This window comes from Zalophus californianus, chromosome 1, assembly GCF_009762305.2.
Source record: "Zalophus californianus isolate mZalCal1 chromosome 1, mZalCal1.pri.v2, whole genome shotgun sequence".
Taxonomy (NCBI): Eukaryota; Metazoa; Chordata; class Mammalia; order Carnivora; family Otariidae; genus Zalophus; species Zalophus californianus.
Genome location: NC_045595.1, coordinates 39,339,378 through 39,351,733, shown reverse-complemented (window position 1 = coordinate 39,351,733; position 12,356 = coordinate 39,339,378). Strand labels below are relative to the sequence as shown.

Genomic DNA, 12,356 nt, shown 5'->3' with positions numbered 1-12,356 from the left:
ACAAGGTTAGACTGCTGGCACGTGGCCGCCAGGATTTTGAACAGCAACTTCCCTAGGGAAACGCCCTATTTAGGCCCTGGCCGGGGAGGGTGGGGGTCTCAAGCGGGAGTTGGCGTCCCCGAGTGTCGAGTGTCGAGTGTCGGGCTTTGGGGAACCTTTAGTTGTGCCACACCCTTTCAGCACAGTTCTCTCCTGCGTCAGGGGCCTGGGAGGGGGCTTAGGACTGGAGTATCTGCAGGAGGCCGGGACTTTAGAAGAGGTAGATACAAAGCTCCGCGTGGCAGAGGAGCAGAAGACAGCAGGGGAACCCGGCCCAAAAGAAAGAGGCCCTCCCGTCTCCCGGGGCACTACAAGCCTCGAGGCGTTGCAAGCGGCGCGGCAGTTGCAAGCCCCAGTGGCGCGCGCAAACTGCGCGGAACTACTACCCCGGGGCGGCTTCGGGGCCCGGGTCCCCGCGACAGCCCCTTAGGGCGGGCGCGTGGGGTCCGGGGCCCATCGCCCCTTCCCGGGCGCGGCCACGTGCACCCCGCCGGGCTCGCACGCTCCGCCGCGCCGGGCCGCCGGGCCACCGGCAGGCACGCGCGCCCGCAGCGCGCACACACTCCCGGGCACGCACACCGACGGCCCGGCCCACGTCCGCCACGCCCCGCCCTCCCCCGCGCCCCGCCCCCGCCCTCGCGGCGCCGGCCGCCGTCCTCCCATTGGCCACACGGCGCGTGACGCGCGGCGCCCGGCCCCGCCCCTCGTCAGTCACTCGGCGGAGGCGGCGCTGGCGGGGACTAGTCTCGTCCGGAGACTGGCAGCAGCGGCGGCGGCGGCGGCCGGAGCTCGAGCCCCAGCGGCTGAGGGCGGGCGGGCGGGCGCGGGGGAGGGAGGGGGGCCGGTCCGCGACGACTCCCCGGACGGCGTTTCTCCTCCGAGCGGCGCCGGTTTCGGCTTTGGGGGGGGCGGGGGTACAGCCCATCCATGACCATGGGCGACAAGAAGAGCCCGACCAGGTACCTGCTCGGAGCTGAGGGGGCGGAAGGGGAGGGAGGGCTGGGGGCGGGCGGGGACCGACGACGACTAGGCCCCGGAGCTACCCGGGGCGGGGGGGAGGCGCTGCTAAGATGGAGATCCGGGGGCGGGGGGAGGCGGCGGCGGCGGGCGGTGGCGGCGGCGGCGGGAGGCGGTGTAGCTCCCGCTCGGGGCCGGCGGCCGTGCGCGCCGCAGCCATGGCGGCTCCTCCTCAGCCGCCCTCCGCCGCCGCCGCCGCCGCCACTCCTCCCAGACAAAGGGAGATTTAACCAGGTGGGGAGGGAGGGAGGGAGGGCGCTAGCAAGGGAGGGGAGAGGGAAGGAGCCGGCCCACTCCCCGCCGCCGGCCTCGGGCTGCCCCTGCGCGCCCCCTCCAGATCCGGCCCGCGGCTCCCCTGCCGGCCCCCCCCAGCCCCACGCTCAAGTCCACAAGTCCGCCCGCTTCCTGCGCCCGCCGCGGCCCTTCCCGGGGCGCCGCCGCCGCCGCCGCAGCCGCCGCCGCCTGCTGTGCGAGGCAGCACGGCCCGGGCCCGGAGGTTGCAGGGTGCCGGTGGGGGCGCCCCGTGCCCTCCCCGAGTCCCCGTTTCGGTCCCCGAAAAGGGTGGGTGGGTGGTCGCTCGAGCGAAGTTTCCAGCACTGGATTCCTGCGAAATTGGCGACGGCTCACCAGCGCCTGTGTTTTGCTGTTTCTCCCCCGTTTTCCTGCTCCCTGTCTCTTCCCTCCCCTTTCCCCCACTCCTCACTCCTCCGAAGGCCAAAAAGACAAGCGAAACCTGCCGCAGACGAAGGCTTTTGGGATTGTAGCGTCTGTACCTTCAGAAACAGCGCTGAAGCCTTTAAATGCAGCATCTGCGATGTGAGGAAAGGCACCTCCACCAGGTACTTGAAGATCTGTGTTAGCTTTTGTTGAAGGACTTTTTTTTTTTTTATAAGGTGGGGGAGAGGGTGGAGAGCTATACTTTCTGCTCTCTTTCCAACTTGTTGATTATGGCTTTTTTGCATTTGGGGGGTGGGTGATGTGTGGTTTTGGTTGTGTGTATTTATTTCGTGTTGGGTGCAAAGCGTCCTATTCACTGAATGATTTATGGGAGGGACTTTTTCCAGGTTTTCGTCTTATTTCAAACAGGCTGGATTTATTTGACACTTGTATCCATTGGCTTATTGGTATTGGCTCAAAAAGAGAGGAAGCACTGTTTTTGCTATGGATTGTAGGACTTTAAACCTTTTATTTTTGCCATGTGTAGAATGTTTTTAATTTGCCTGTCCTGAATTATTTTTTTCTTCTCTGAGCGATTTAGTGGTGGATGTACAGTTAAGCTGTTTGTTGTGCTTTTCCTGTCTTGAACTGCAAATGTCTGTTATTTTCTTGCACTTGAAAATAAATGTTGGGGTTTGATAAAGCGCATTTTTTGGAAAGCTGAGCTGTCAATTTGTGTTTTTTCTGATTAGCTTATGCAGAGTGGTGATGGAGGACGATTTTGCAAAATGGTGAAATGAATAGACTGTATTGAAGTTTTTTTGTGTTTAAAGCCTTATTACAATGAAAAGAATGTTGAAAGAATTCCTTTTCACTTTTGTGAAGGTAGTAAATCGCGTCTGGTATCAAAACAAGTTGGACTACTCCACATTTAACGTTTAGATGTATTTGGCTAAAATGTCGAAGCTAATTTTGTAGCCTTCTGGTCATCTTTCAAATTGAATCTGGAATTTGTGTCAGTGATGTTAGAGTTTGAAGTTAAGCTATTCTTGATGTCATTTCATGGGAAGGCATTGCGGTATATGTGTGTAAAAGCTGGGAGGAGTGAGTTCCTAGTGGGTCCTTGAAGACTTAAGTTGATTGCCAGAAGTCTCATTTCATCAGGTACTTGTTTTTGAATTGGTGGTGTTCCAATATGATTGTATAGTAGTACTCTATAGTTCCAACTGGATGTTATTTTTTTACTAAATGTGTCCTCTTAGGGTTTCATTGCTTTATTTATACCCGGGATTACCTCGGATATTGGGTAACCTAAAGAATATGATTCTGGGATGAATTGTTCCAATTACTGGTGGAGCATTTTTGGGACTTCCACTAAATCTTTAAATAAAGAGTGCTTTGAATTAAAGTACTCAAGAACGAAAAATATTTCTCCAGAAGTTTTTACAGCAAATTCATGTCAATTTTTGTATTACCATAGGACAGATTTAGTTAAAATAAAACACACTTATTGGGAGCTTAATAGATTTTGTTTTGCTCTGTGAAACAGGGAATTCCATCAAATGGCATGAAAGTTTAGAAATGTATTTGTTATTTAAAGCAATAGTGATTATATTTTATTTATGAGTAATGTTTTTTTACATGTAGAATCCCTCAGAGGCCAAACCTCTTTATTGTGGTTTTGCTTTGAGTGTTACGGTAGATGACGTTTAAGTAAATGACTAGGAAACTCCTAAGAACTTGAGAACTTCACTGGTGAAGAGCAAAACCAAATTCAAGTTTACATCTGATGTATTGCTGGGAATAATCTTAAAATGAAATGCATTTCAGTTTCTTTGTGCATTTAAAAAAAAATCTGACTTATCAACTTTTTGGAAGCATGTGGGAGGTTTTGGTTTTAAAAGCTATAGAAATATTTAAACTTTTTTCAGAGTTACAGATGATAGTGAAATTCAGTTTTTTAACAAATACATTAAATTACTGAAGACGAAATATTTTAGAGTCTGTTCAGGAACAGGATACTTATCTCTTTAAGGGTTTTCATTTAATTTTTGGAGGACTTAAACTCTTAAAAGTCAAGATACCTTTACATGGCCTTTTTGTTTTCATCTTGGTTATTGTCAATGTTTTGGTGTTTGAGATCTATTCTTGAAGTCATCATTAATTGGAAAGCAAACAACATTTTGGCTTTCTTAGGCTATGAATGTGTTTCATGTGGAAAGGTGAATTTCAGAGGTCTTCATTTGGGCGTTATCAGGTGTAGGAACTGTTGGTTAATTTCTCTGCCATACTAGCTACTGCTGTGTGATTTTCCTGTAATTTTTTGGCACCTCAAAGATTTAATATTTTTTGCCTTGCATAGTTTTAATCAGATCTGGTATTGATGATAGTACAAAACTTGTTGGGTTTTGAATGCTGAGTAATAGGCAAAAATTGGTGATTTTAGAATAACTTTTTAAAAAATGATAAAAGGGCTTCGTTAACCTGTTGACTGGTATAGAAATTGGGTTTTATTGCTCCAAGCTGGTGCTTCGTATTCATATTATAACAACAGCCTAGCTGGTGGCCTAGCCAGTGGTCATTTTGGTGTTTGTTCATCATTTTTGTCTTTGTTGCCATCATCTACCAAGTCAACCAAGGAAGTCAGGTTTTAATTAGTAGTAAGTTCAGTAGGACATGGAACTGTATTTACCCTTTGAGGATAGAATTGGTGTCCCTTAATTTGATGAGGAGAATAATAAGTTATCCAAACAACATTTATTAAATTCCTAGGATGTGAAAGATACTGGTCAAGACATTGGCGAGGGGTGGGGGGGGATTGGTTAGACATGTACGACAAAGAGCAGAATCCAAGTGATAAAGGCTCTAAGAGAGGTATAAATAAAGTGCTGTGTGGGAGATTGGAGCAGTCTGGCTTGGCGAATCAATTAGGATGCCTCCTCCTCCCCATTTCTTCTAAAAAGGGAATTGATTTCTACAGAATCACCTGCCAACTTTTCATTGTTATTGTCATGTGTACTTTATATGTTGAATTCTGCAGGTGGATTCATGAAAGTGATTCATAAGATCTTTTTTTCCTTATTGGAGCAGCATAGAGACTGGAAGGCGGTCAGAAGCTCCTAAGGAACATGTTAAGGGAAGAAGGAGGAAATACTTAATAGGCTACTTGGACATTCAGGGGGCAATAGAGATCTATATTGGATGTGTCAATTATATGGAGGGTTTCTTTGGGTCTTAGATACACTCCTTTTTCTAACTAATTGTATCATCCCACTCTCTAGCCCTTGCTGGTGATTATTTTGTAGTTTTATTGAGGTATGATTTACATACTGTAGAATTCACTAATTCTAAGTGCACGATTCATTGAATTTTAAAGACTTGTGCAACCATCACCACAAAACCAGGTTTTAGAAGATTTCCATCACATCATAGGTTTTCTCCTGTCCTGTGATACAGCTTAAGAGCATGGATGGGTCACCTGCAGCCGGAAGGTTGCCTCTCACCATGCTGAGAGAACTTTGCCCTAAGCCTTTCAACATAGGAAATAAAGGAGTGTGTATATAAGGTGGCTGTGGGTGGGGGAGGAAACACTATCTCTTTCCTAGGTGATAAATAAAGTAGGATTTCCCAGCCTACTTTGCCAGTCTCTTGAAAGATGATACTATCAGCTTTTAGAAGGAAAAATCCCTGCAAATTAACAAATTTACTTAACCATTTTGTTAAGTTGAAGTTCTTGAGTGTTGAGCAGAGTAACTTGCTAGACTCGGTGGTAAATTAAATATACTTTGCTTCGGTCTTGCTACTTCTCTGAATCTAATAATGTCTTTGTTGGAAATAAACACACTGCTGCAGCTCTAGCTGATTAGTGGTTCTTTGATCATAGTGCTGCATTTTGATCTTCAGCTACTGCTTAAATGACACTCACTTGAAAATTGGTCAATTTTTGCTTTGGGTAATTACCATAGATTTAGAACTTTTCTAGTCTTCAGTGCCAGATTTTATCCTGATACTGGGTTCAAATCATGTTTATTGGACTACCATCCCTCTGAAAAGTGTACTGTTTTTTAGAGCTTTTGCAGACAGAAGTGAGGAATTTACTGGTGTGCAATAAGATTATGTCACTTAAAAAAAAAAGTTGGTACTCAGCATATTGAATTAGAAGTTGGTACTCCATTTTGTTGGTAAAATGTTTCCCTTGTTCCGGAACTCATTTTTTGAAGTTGGAAATTTGGACATTTTCTCTCCTTAAATTCAGGTAGCCAAACAACTCAATATCCCTTGAATAGTCATGAAGTACTTTAGAAGTTTTAGGGGAAAACATACATAATTAGTGATATGTGAAAGTTCTGATCTTGCTTCAAAAGTGCATTGCCCTGAGGTAATTTTCAGGTAGGAAAACTCCCAGAAAGCAGGGGTGGGGTGTACCTAACCTAGAGTAGAGCCAGGCCTCTTCCCTATGGTTTCTGATCATCTACCACAGTGGTTTTGCTCCTTAGATCACATGGGTTTTACGGTAGTGTTTGTCTTTCATAAAATTTCTCCATAAAATACATGGAGAAATTACCTGTCTTCTGAACCATCAAACCTTACCAAACCTTTCGGCCTCAAAGCTGGTAGAGTTTTAAAGATCACTCTTACCCAGAAGCAGTGATAATTTATTTTGTATTTGCTATTACATTGGACTTACTGATTTATTGCTACTGACTTGATCTTATGTATACTTGGTGACCTTAAAGTAAATTACCTGGGTAGTTGTGGTTATTTGACAAGTTTTTATTGAGCACACAGCCAAATGGGCTCTGGGTGTACAGTGGTGGAAAGACAGACAAGGTCCTTGTTCTCATGAAATTTGAAATATTATGGAGAGGAAGAGAAAATAGCAGGTAAACAGAAAAATAATTTTGGCCAGTGGCAAGTGTTTTGAGAAATAAGAGCAGAATATGGAACTATAGAATGATGAGAACTGGGGGAGTGATGAGAACCACTGTGTTGAGGTACACATTTGCCTTGTTAGGCAGCATGCATGCTCCTTTCTTTTGGAGCAAGGGATAATTACTTCTGTAGGTGTAGCCTCTGCCATTTAGCTCATTGGGTTGGGGACAATTTAGAATTGGAATCTTTGTTGTTCAGACTACTCAGCTTTTCCTTAGTTGCATGCCATATACTGAGGCCAGGCCAGCCAGCTAACTTGTCAGTATGTCCTGTAGTTACTGGGATGGGAGGCTTGAATGGATTACTCATGTGGCATACATTTGTCCTGTGCTTTTGTCAATGCTGAAGAAATTCCAAGATTAATAACTATTTTGGTAAACGGCAGCTACTTGAGGAAGTTGCAGCACTAAGTTCACTGGAACTTTAGGTAATGGTGGATTTCTACATATTTGTCTCCTTTGCAGTTTGAACTAAAACATTCTAGTCTTTCTGGCTCTCATTTTCTGTTTGGCTCTGTCACCAGGACCTTTTTTGTTTGTGGCATCTTCCTTTATCCTCCCCATCAGGCATGTTCCCTCCCTGTTTTTTTAGGTAAGGAGTTTTTTGTTTGTTTAAGGTTTATTATTTTAAAGATTTTTATTTAGAGAGAGAGAATCTCAAGTAGACTCTGCACTGAGCAGGGAGCCAGACTCAGGGCTCCATCCCAGGACCCTGAGATCATGACCTGACCCAAAGTCAAGAGTTGGATGCCTAACCCACTGAGCCACCTAGGCGCCCCTTTAAGTAAACTTTCTGAACTGAAGCATGCATACAGAGAAGTGCACAAATTATAATGAAAAGGCTTGAGGAATCTTCACAAGGTGAACACACCATGTAACTTGCACCCAGATTAAGAAACAATAGTAGGACCGCAGAGTCCATTGTACACTCTTGACGGTCACTTCAGCCACTGTCCTGACTTCTAACTCTGGGGGGGAGTTCTGCATGTTTCTGAATTTGGTATAAGTGGAGTCATACAGTTAGATGCACTCCTAGGTCTGGCTTCTTGAGATTCATCCATGTTAGTGTGTGTGGTTCTTGTTTATTTTACCAGTGCTGCTATTTTATCCTGAGTATCTTAGATCTCAACTCTGCATGTAGACCATTACACATTCTAGAGATAGGATTTCTCCTTGATAGGTTATTATTATCTACATACTTTAACACAGTTGTCTTCTTTCATCTGTGGTGTAAATTCACACATCATTAGGTGTAAGGATAAAACCTGGTGTGTGGAACTTTCTACAGTACATAAATGGAGTAAGCTTTTGTCTCTCATGAGTTGTAGTGTTTATCAGTCATTTGTATTTCAAGTCATTGGTTAAGTAAACCGAAAATTCCTGCATTCAGGGAACCTAACAAATGTTGAAAAGATGAGACAATAAAAAGATCTTCAGTGTTGTGAAGCGCCCAGTGATGGTAGGCATGGAATGAATGAGCACGTGGTAGAGATAGTTGGTCTTTGTGGGTACATTGGGGAAGGCCTTACTGAATCTGGGATTTAAATGAGGCCTTTATGATTCTTAGGTGTAGACTTTGTTGTACAGGCTGGTACAGGTTAGTTGTTTGCTCCCTCCTACATCCTTTTCAGCTCTTCCCTCACTTCAGATGTCATCCACACCTTTCCACTTCTCCCCACAGGCTGGTAATTCCCATTTACTATATAATAACCATCCATCACCACCCTTATGCATGCATGCCCATGGCAATCAAATCCAGCTGGTTTTGGAGCCTCTCCATTTGGTCCACTTAAATTATCTCCTAGTTCTTATTGCCTTTAAGGTAAAGTCCAAATGCTGAGCATCACAAAGGGCTTCTGATTTAGTCCTTTCTTTCGTATTCCTTTAGGATTTTTGGAGGCAGACTGCCACCACACCTCATCTGCCCTCCACATATACCATGTGTGTGTTTCCTGCCAAACTGCTTGTTTCCCAAGCATGGATCATGATACCTCATTTCCATACCTTCACACCTTCTATTCCTCTGGATTTTCTCTGAAATGCTTTCCCTTCCTTTTGTGTCCTGCCTCACTCCTATTTGTCCTTCTGGATGTCTCAGGAACCCTTTTCATCACCCTCCAATCAGGTGTACCTCATCGTAACACTTGAATTGGATTTTTATTTGATTGCCTCACCCTCCAAATCATGTATCACTTATTGTAACACTTTAACGGAATTTTTATTTGATCACCTGTTAGGTTTTACCTTTTTTGAGGGCAGGACCTTTCTCTCTCTCTCTCTCTCTTTTAACTAATTTGAGAGAGGGAGGGAGGGTGGGGACAGAGGGAGAGAGAATCTTAAGCGGTCTCCATGCACGTCCTCAGAGCCCAATGTGGGTCTCCATCTGATGACCCTGAGATCATGACCTGAGCAGAAACCAAGAGTCTGACGCTTAACTGACTTGAGCCACCCAGGTGCCCCCTGAGGGCAGTACCTTTTTCACAGCTTAAAAATCTAGTACAGTGCCTGGCACTTGACAGGGGTTCAGTAAATGTATATAGAATAGATGAAGACTAGGAGTTTCAATTGGAATCCCCTTTAAAACTGTTCCAGTTTAAAAGTTTTATCTGATAAATATGCTTTCATAGTAGGGCTTGAATCGTGTGTGTAATGTTACTGGTTTAGGGGAAAGCTGTCTTTATTAAGTGTGTCGTTAAAAGTAGTATTCCTGTTTTTCTGGTTTTGTTTTTCCAAACGTGTGCTGGAAATTAAACACAGAGCTTGAGCCTTGGACGCTGTAGGCAGTGCATTTAAAGTACTTCCTGGAGTGGTTTGGAGCTTCAGAGCATTAGCACATTTACCTAAATAATAACTGATAATTCCTAATCCTTTTTGGTTGCCCATTTGGTTATTAAAGCAGCCAGAAGTCATAAAAGTCTGATAATAAAGCGAAAGATCAGTCATGTTGTGCAAAATCAATTTTAAGGACCTAGATGGGTGTGCATGTAACCTGGCATCTAAAGGCAGTTTAAAAAATGGGTATAAAACGTGTTGGGTGTTGATGGAGATGTTATGCTGTCCATTGTATAAGTTCTCTTGTGTTAATATATTATAAGTTGGAAGTTGTACATGGAGTATATTCTGTTGAGTAATTTGGATTAATTCTGTTAAATTGAAGTCTTGACTCAGTTATTTAGCTTTAATTTCAATTCAATGCAGTGATTGACTGTTGTGTTAAAGAAGAATTCTCAGTAAAGTCAATACAAGTAAACTGCAGTGTTAGTCAGAAACCATGAATAGTTGAAATCACAAGGTAAACAGGTGAAATTTTAATTTTTCAGTAGGATTAGATAATACTGCTCTCCCCTCCCGATATCAATTTAGAAAAACTATTTAAATGATCCTTTGAGAAAAGAAACTGGTGGAAGGGATATGTAAAAACAAAAACAAAAAATCTTACTTAAAACTTTAAGAGCATTAGCAATACATTTTAAGATGAAGTAGACTTTAGGAGGGACAGGAAATTAAAGGTGAGGTGGGATGCCAATCTTATCAGCCTGTATTGGATCTTAAAACCTATTGAGTATATGGTAGTTAGTCATGGAGAAAACAAACCTGGTGACTGCTTTCTAAGAAGAGATCAGATTTCATATGTTAAGTTATAAGGTTTATGTACTGTTCATTCTTTTACAGAACTAAAACTTAATATCTTAAGTCTGTCAGAATATTCAAGGTTTCAAGAAATAAGAATTCAGCTCCAGCTACCTTCAGTCAAAACAAAACTGTTGTCTTGGGGCACCTGGGTGGCTCAGTTGGTTAAGTGTCTGCCTTCGGCTCAGGTCATGATCTTGGGGTCCTGGGATTGAGCCCCACGTTGGGCTCCCTGCTCAGAAGGGAGTCAGCTTGTCCCTCTCCTTCTGCCGCCCCGCCCCCCTCTTGATTTTCACACGCTTGCTCATTCTCTCAAGTAAATAAAATCTTAAAAAAAAATTTTTTTTGCTATTTTACATAATAATGAGAAGAATACCATTTAAACTCAGAATAAGCTGTAGGAATCGGGACCCCTGTTACTTGCCCAATTTCTGGACCATTCTTTGTTGCCTGGGGGTTGGGACAGGTAGATTGGCCAAGCCTAACATATCTGCAGAGTCTTAGTTGGAGGGAAATGGGACACTTACCCAGGTGGATAGGAAGTAGCTACCATAGTAACACACCTTTGTAACTGGATTAATACTCATATATTCACTTTGAATTTCAAACTTTAATAAACATGAAGGCTGGAACTCTGTTTATCTGGTACTACCCCAGCATCTTGTAAATTTTTATCATACAGATAAAGGAAAGAGATTATCAGTGCATTGGTAAAATTTAAAATAACTGAGGTGTTGTAGGTTATTTTCCTGTATCATTACATATAGTCATGATTCTCCTTTATTTTAGTTGTCAGGGTGGTAATACATGCTTATCATAAGTTTGGGGACAAAACAAAAACATAAAGGTCACTTTTATTCTGCCATGCAGAATTATTTTTATTTGTTGACCAATTTATTAATTTATTCCCTGGACTGCAAATATTTGAGTAGTTTTCCGGGTGCTGTTTAATATGCTAGTTCATTGAATTTTCAAAGTGTTGTAGGAGTGGGAATATCAGGCAGTGTGTGATACAAAACAAATTGAGTCTCTGATTTGAAAGGCATGCACTCTGACCTGTTGGTTTTATATGGTTCATTTTGGGTTTTCTTCTAAGGGAAATTTTTTGTGAACACTTCATGGGTTTTAGGATTCCTTTTTGTAGGAAATAAAGCTAACATCCAGTTTCCAGTTTTCTTTTTGGGTTGTTTTAATTTGGGGGAGAATGAAAATATGTCTTTGAATTCCTAATATCTGTGGCATGATTAACTTTCTATATAAGGCAGTCCAGATTTGTTTTTATATTAAATTTGTTTAGAATGGTGGTTCTCAAATTTAGCATGTATCACAATCGCCTGGAACACTTGTGAAACACATTGCTTGATTGCCTGCTCGACCCCCCACCTTCTGTTTTTTTATTAAGTAGGTCTGGGGTAGAGCCTGTGAATTTGCATTCCTTAAAAGTCAGTAGGTGATGTTAGTGCTGCTGGTGCTGGTCGAGGGAGCACACTTTTGAGAACTATTGGTTGGATGACCTTAAATTCTAAAGAGAAGCAGCCATGTTTCTTAATGAAGCTGGAGATAGTTTTGATGTTTGTTATGGAAAATTTATGTCTTGGCATTTCAAAGTGAAGTTAAGAGAAGTGATCCACATTCACGTTTTTAACCTAGAGCTGGTATTAGAGGTGATTTCTTAATAAATAAATTGTGTGTAATACAAGAATATTTATAAATTGGGGGATCATATCAACTAAACTTATCTTTTTCACATTGTAAAATATGATACTGTCTTGCCCTATTAATATGTGAGTTGGATTTCAGATATGTATTTTAAAAAGCTATTTCTTTGCAGTATACGTTAGAACCAAGTTTTACAATCACTAAACTAACGTTTCAATAAAATGTTGCCAAAGACTATGAATAGGTAATTAATAAAAGAACTACAGATTGAGTCATGAAACATGAGAAATGTATAACCTTCCCATTACTTAAATACAAAACAACATTTTCGCAAATCAGTTTAAAGACTAAAAATTTTTTAGTGAGTCTAGGAAGAAGTGGACATTGTCACAGACCCTTGGTGGTTGGGTAAGTTGCTTTAAA

At 42.8% G+C, this 12,356-nt stretch overlaps 1 protein-coding gene across 1 annotated transcript in view; it reads left to right on the top strand.

Moving 5' to 3' along the window:
* The first annotated feature begins 848 nt into the window (after positions 1–848).
* The window catches only part of LOC113917920 (RING1 and YY1 binding protein), a 75,752-nt gene continuing 64,244 nt past the window's right edge, over positions 849–12,356 (top strand). The window contains exons 1-2 of the mRNA XM_027586013.1: positions 849–998; positions 1,770–1,895. Of these exons, the coding sequence (XP_027441814.1) occupies positions 967–998; positions 1,770–1,895 (158 nt within the window). The 5' untranslated portion in view covers positions 849–966. The remainder of the gene's footprint in view (positions 999–1,769; positions 1,896–12,356) is intronic.